Source organism: Nicrophorus vespilloides, unplaced genomic scaffold (genome assembly GCF_001412225.1).
Source record: "Nicrophorus vespilloides isolate i.1.1-1 unplaced genomic scaffold, Nicve_v1.0, whole genome shotgun sequence".
Lineage (NCBI taxonomy): Eukaryota > Metazoa > Arthropoda > Insecta > Coleoptera > Silphidae > Nicrophorus > Nicrophorus vespilloides.
In genome coordinates, this window is record NW_017097092.1 from 275 (window position 1) to 7,303 (window position 7,029).

At 32.2% G+C, this 7,029-nt stretch overlaps 2 protein-coding genes across 2 annotated transcripts; both read right to left on the bottom strand.

Annotated features, from left to right (window-relative positions):
• Positions 1-222: 222 nt before the first annotated feature.
• LOC108558891 (cuticle protein-like) lies at positions 223-3,422 on the bottom strand. The gene is made up of 3 exons (XM_017915948.1): positions 3,318-3,422; positions 2,169-2,504; positions 223-861 (listed from the first exon to the last, which is right to left on the bottom strand). The coding sequence occupies exons 1-3, from the start codon at positions 3,420-3,422 to the stop codon at positions 223-225; spliced, it is 1,080 nt and encodes a 359-aa protein (XP_017771437.1).
• A 910-nt stretch (positions 3,423-4,332) lies between these two features.
• LOC108558892 (cuticle protein-like) lies at positions 4,333-6,566 on the bottom strand (the record flags this gene model as incomplete). Its single annotated transcript, XM_017915949.1, has 4 exons — positions 4,333-4,606; positions 4,787-4,977; positions 5,038-5,097; positions 6,289-6,566. Coding segments are annotated over 4 exons (803 nt in total), but the record flags the coding sequence as incomplete, so codon positions are not given.
• Between the last annotated feature and the right edge of the window lie 463 nt (positions 6,567-7,029).

A 7,029-nucleotide genomic window follows, 5' to 3' on the forward strand; every position in this document is an offset into this window, starting at 1 on the left:
ATAATATAAAAATATTGATTTAAATTTAAAAAAAAAATAAAATTTCGAAGAAAGCATACCCAGGACAATTATGTTGAAGCATAGTTATTTTTTACTTATTTACGTGAAAGTAATCAATCGGTCATCATTCATTTAGTCAGTTTGGTTTAATTAAAACTATTTTTTTTGGTTTTCAAATATATGTTTTATAATTCAATAAATAATTTAAACAATAACATTTTCTTAATGATGGTAGGCTTTGTATACTGGGGCAGCGGCAACGATGGTCTTGGCTACTACGGCTTTCTGTACAATAGGTTCTCCTTTGTATTCAACTTCAGCGTTGAAACCGTTGTAGGAGTCTGCAGAGTAATGGACGGTACGGGTGACACCATCAGGTTGAACCAAGGTGTAGTATCCCTTGACAACATCTCCGTTACGTTCTTCATGTTGGTTCTTGACATCACCGGTTACAGCGTCTTGGACTCCGTATTGGTAAGAGTATTGTGGGTGAGTATCTGGGTATACTTCTTGTTGGACGGCCTTTACAACTGGGGTGGCGTAGTGAGCTACTGGGGCGACAGTCTTGATGAGAGCAGGAGCGTGATGGTAAGCAGCAACTGGAGCGGCATAGTGGGAAATTGGGGAAACGGTCTTAACGACAGCTGGGGCGGCATAGTGAGAAGCCACTGGGGCGGCGTAGTGAGTCACTGGGGTAACGGTCTTGACAATAGCTGGGGCGTGGTAGTAAGCGGAAACTGGGGCGGCGTAGTGAGCAGCTACTGGGGCAGAAGCATAGTGAGCTACTGGAGCACCGCTGAGGGAGGAGTANNATTTATAATTAAAATTATAAATCAATAACAATATTAATTGATCAAGTACCTTAGCGAACATGTTGTATGTTAGTGATACAATTTGATACTGTTTGTTAAAAATGCTGTCCCTTTTATATGAAGCCGTTCAACTCAGAAATCGAGCTATACGTTACACAACAACACGCCCGTTCGAATTTTATTGTTTGAACTTGAAATAATGTAATTAGTTACATAATCAAATAGCTCAAGGTATTATAAATATACTATATACTGGCAGATCTTTATTAGAATTTCTATTGATTTAGAATATAAAAAAGCCAGATTGAAACTATTATTAGATTAGATAAATTATGTTACCATTAGTGTAATTTTTTATTTTTATAGAAAAATCAAATATATTTTATAGTAAATTTTTAATTTGAATTATTTTTTCTATGCTGGTTCTAAATATATTTGTTTATATTATTACTTATTATTAATAATTTATTTATCCAATTTATATTTTAACGAGTTAGTTATCTAACCAATAATATTAAAATATTCTAAATAACAATTTGAATAAAAATATTTGTTACAAAAAATATAATTTCTGTAGGTTTTCAATTTACTAGTTCCAAAAAACTTCTTACAATTAAAAATAATAGATCTTAATAATCACATATAATAATAAATGTAAGGAGAATGTTTTTGGTCAAAAGGTCCTATGAATTTTGTTTTAATTATTATTAAAATCATCGATTTGAGAAAATTCGTTTTGAAACTTATGAGTTTTATATTAATTAAATACATGTTTTTTATATCGTATAGTATTTAATTAAATTGTTTCTTGTAAATTGTGAGTAAATCTTAGGGCAGTTGATCTTTTTTTTATTTTTGGTAATCTTTTCTCAATAGAAGTTTTACCATTCTTACATTCCTTTACAGTTTAGTTGGTCAGCAGTCCTAAATGTTGACTGTTAATTAAATTAAAGTAACCTATGTTAATATTATTTGAATATACAAAACAAATTGAATGATTCTAATAGAAATAAAGGCTTTGACCAAGGCTTCTTTCTTTGTGAATTTTTAATTGTAGGATGATATAATGATTTGTAAAAGTATAAAAAGTCATTAAAAAATAGAACTATAACACTTCACAAATAATGATATTCAAAAGAACATTTTATTCTTTTTTACACTTTAAATATAACTACCTAAATAATATAAAAATATTGATTTAAATTTATTGAAGAACAGTTATTCATTAATTTTTTACGTGATCAATCGGTCATCATTGATTTAGTCAGGTTGGTTTAATTAAAACTGTATTTTTTAGTTTTCAAATATATGTTTTATAATTCAATAAATAATTTCAACAATCACATTTTCTTAATAGTGGTAGGCTTTGTATACTGGGGCAGCGGCAACGATGGTCTTGGCTACTACGGCTTTTTGTACGATTGGTTCTCCTTTGTATTCTACTTCAGCATTGAATCCATTGTGAGAGTCAGCGGTATAGTGGACGGTACGGATGACACCATCAGGTTGGACCAAGGTGTAGTAACCCTTCACAACATCTCCGTCGCGTTCTTCATGTTGGTTCTTGACATCACCGGTGTGAGCGTCTTGGACTCCGTATTGGTAAGAGTATTCTGGGTGGGTGTCTGGGTATACTTCTTGGTGAATAGCCTTGACGACTGGGGCGGCGTAGTGAGCTACTGGGGCGACAGTCTTGATATATTTTGGTTCTCAATATAAATTATTTTAACCGTCCATTTTTCATTAATTATTTTAATTAATACGTTTACTCTATTTAAATATAACGCATAAATTGTTTGTTTTGTATACAAATATTTGATATACATTTTAGTTGTAAGATTCTCTACATTAAAATAATATATTGCATTAATAATATTTGCAGAAATAATTGAATAAAATATAAATAGTCAAAGAAATTAAAATAAATAAAGACAATTTGAATTATTTGTAACTATTCTAAACGGCTATTGATAATTTATCTTTTCATCGTGACACACTAAAATATTATTTTTTTCACAATAAAATGTATTGCTTTCATAAAACGCACTTATGGAATATCTTAAGATAAAACATATATGACGTTTTTATAAAGGATGAGGTTGAAAAAGTCACAGGTTCATCTTTATGTCAATAAATATAAGAATTCATTTTATAATTTTTAATAACGTAAGTTCATTTTTCACACGCAATAGAGCACAAATATTACACAATAATAAATGTTGTCTAACGTATATAATATATCTAAGTTCATTTAGGCTAATTTCCATAGCCTTTATGCTTCAAAATAAATAAAAATAATATAATTGGAATACAAATTATTGCATATCAGAGACTGTAACTAATATATTTGATTGATTATATACACAGTTCAATTCAGGACACGGAGCAGTACAGATGTATTTGATAGCAGCTTGTGATAAGAAATATTTTTGTTTTTTGGCCTCGTTTGGGATCCAGTATGTGCTACGTAATCGCAGTTCATACTTGAAGTCAGACAACCCTAACTCTGTGGTCTTTGCGTATCTGACCGATATGCGGGATCGTGCCCTCGACGAAGGACGAAGGATCCAAAAAAAAACACGGCCACAACGTGTCGCTGTCTTGTGTCATCACAAGGATGAACCTGGACATTAGCGACGCTGAAATCAGCGAGAATCTCAAGACGTCTGGGGTGGAACACAGGTTCTGCAAGAGGATTGTATCCAGGGCGACGGGACAACCTACAAGATGCGCTCTACGCCTTTCCGGCAGTAGAGAGCATTCCACCGCCTTCTATAGCTGTGCCTTGTACCACATCTGCTTTTTGGGACATCATGTTTATGTTTTAATGTTCGATGTGGATGACCGAGAGCGGGAGTCTCCTACGGATGTGAATCAGGGGACGGCCGTGTCTTTTATCATGAAGGGTGGATAGTCGGTGCCAGGACGAATTTATCATTCTTCAGCTGAATGATGCTTCAGAATTAATTATTTGATACATTTCAAGAAGACTTTTATTGGGTTTATTTATAATTTCATATATTTTATTTTATTTATATATGTACGTTTCACATGTTTGAGAACGACATTCTTATTTTTTGTATGATTTTTTTTGTGACAATTTATATTTTATTGTGTCTCTGGGTGGACAAACTTAGGTTGATAGCCCTTTGGTTACAATTGTAATTTATAAAGATTATTATTATTATTTCACTTATTTGTGACGTGCCAGTTGCTCTTCTTTACCGGGACCCTATAAAAATAATAATACTATATATCTTATACAAATATTAAAAAATGATATATCTAACATCGCTTTAAATTTGAAGTATATAAAGCAAATAATTAAAAATATACTTTCATTAATTATATATATTTCAGATACTCTTTTCTAGAATTAGCTGATAATAAATTATTATGGTATATTTGTATATAAAAAATAGTATCATCTTTCTGTATGTATAAAATGAACCTTATTAAAACAACTTTTTTTCAAATTTATATCTTATAATTTAATAAATAATATCAACAATGTAATTCTTTAATGATGGTAGGCTTTGTATACTGGAGCAGCAGCAACGATGGTCTTGGCTACAACAGCTTTTTGGACAATTGGTTCTCCTTTGTATTCTACTTCAGCGTTGAATCCGTTGTGGGAGTCAGCAGAGTAGTGAACGGTACGGGTGACACCATCAGGTTGGACTAAAGTGTAGTATCCCTTTACAATATCTCCGTCACGTTCTTCATGTTGGTTCTTGACATCACCGGTATGAGCGTCTTGGACTCCGTATTGGTAAGAATATTGTGGATGGGTGTCTGGGTACACTTCTTGGTGAACGGCCTTGACGACTGGGGCGGCGTAGTGAGCAACTGGGGCGACAGTCTTGACAACAGCTGGGACGTGGTGGTAAGCAGCAACTGGGGCGGCGTAGTGAGTAGCGACTGGGGCGGCGTAGTGAGCAGCAACTGGGGTGGCGTAGTGAGCTACAGGGGCGACGGTCTTAACTACGGCTGGGGCATGGTGGTAAGCGGCAACTGGGGCGGCGTAGTGAGCAGCAACTGGGGCAGAAGCGTAGTGAGTTACTGGAGCATCGCTGAGGGAGGAGTAGGAAGTGGCATGGTGTCCATGTCCAAGTTCGAAAACTCCAGCTTGAGCGCAAGCTATCAAAGCAGAAACAGCCAAAATCTAAAAGAAATTTATAATTAATTTGTATACCAATAATAATATTATACATTGATCAAGTACCTTAGCGAACATGTTGTATGCTTGTGATACAATTCGATACTGTTTAGTAAAATACTCTCTCTTTTATATAAATCCATTCCACTCTAAATTTTAGGAATGTATTACGCAACATCACGCAAATTACGAATATAGTCTGAACTTGAAACAGTTTCTGTTAAGATAGGCGTTACATATTCCATAATGCTATAATTTTGTATATATTACATTGACCGTGAAACATGTTTATACTGTATATTTCTTATAATATTGACAACTACGGTATAAAATCAGTCCAAAGCAATATAAAAATGTATGAATTATTGAAATTTTTTTAAATATTCATTGACATTATTTATTTCCTTATGCATCTATTCAATTATTTATTTACTTTAATATCTTATCTTTCAAAATGTCTCTTGATCTATGCAATCGGTTGCATTTTAATATAAATATATTTTATTGTTCAGAATATAACAAAAATAAAAAATGTTTTAAAAACTGTTATACCTGAAAAAAATAAACTAGATATATAAATAAGCAATCAAATGATTGACAATAAAATGACAGTTTCTTAAATTAAAAATATACTTTTGTCAAAAGAGCCATTTTTTTAGTAATTGTTGAACGATTATGTGAAAATAATATGTTTAAGATTAATACATGATGCAGGTAAAGAAGTATAACTTGATCTCGATTTTTAATGATTTTGCTTTTCATTTATATTGTTATTTTTATTCTGTGGCTTTTTATTCGGATATATGGGAGTGTTAATATATTTCTCATTCACATATGGTGAAGTGAGTTTATATTTTTTTTATATTACTTGTATCAATTCAGTGGAAATCTTTTTATAGTAATATTTGTTTCTATAAAAAAGATCACAAAGAAAAACGAAGGTGGTTAATATATTCAAAAAATACACATAATACACAAGTTTTGAAAATGATGTAGCAGGCGGACTTCTCTTGTCCTCGTCAGTCTGAATGCGAAACGTTGCTAGTTAAGCGAGCTGCTCGTTAAGAGAGGTTCCACTGTATATACATAAATATGCATGTATAAACAAAAATGACTAAAAATTTGACAAAAGTACGTAAAATACTATAGCGTTTAGTTTTTCAAACGAACGATTGTTACTACTTCAGTTGATTTTTTCTTTTATATGTACTTGTATTTTAAACTTTATTTTTTTATAATTTAATAATAATAATTTTATTATTATACATATATACAGGTCAATTTTCGATTTTCTTAATGGTGGTAGGCATTGTAAACTGGAGCAGCTACGATGGTCTTGGTAGGGATGATGGCTTTGGCAACGACGGCCTTTTGGACGATTGGTTCTCCCTTGTATTCGACTTCAGCGTTGAAACCGTTTTGGGCATCAGCAGAGTAGTGGACGGTTCGGGTAACACCATCAGGTTGCACCAAGGTGTAATATCCCTTGACAACATCACCATCACGTTCTTCGTGTTGGTTCTTGACATCACCGGTTATAGCATCTTGAACTCCGTATTGGTAAGAATATTGTGGGTGAGTGTCTGGGTAAACTTCTTGGTGTTTATAAGTTATTATATAAGTTTAATGTAACTTTTAATATATATATTTAATGCAAAATATAAAAAATACACATTTTTACATATTTTATTTACAAATTGATTTAGAGATTGCATTATTGCATTTTCGTCTTTTAACTTACTGTTTAGCATATAATGACTATTCTTAAATTAATAATAATCCTAGGCACATTGTAATAGTTTTTTAATAGTATTTTATGAATATGTGTTAAGTGTTGTATTAGCTGTATTTTATTGTATCTATTCTCCTGTATACGCAAGAGGGCTTTGTTAATACTATTTTGCATTACTGGCGTAATACCACTTGAAGTTACTGGACCAACACTGCTAGGGTACCAAAAATATTATAATCATAATGGAGCAAAAAGGCCTATGGTCAATAGCCCTTTGCAGCATTTTAATTTAATTTTTGTTATTATATTATTGTAATCAGTTTATA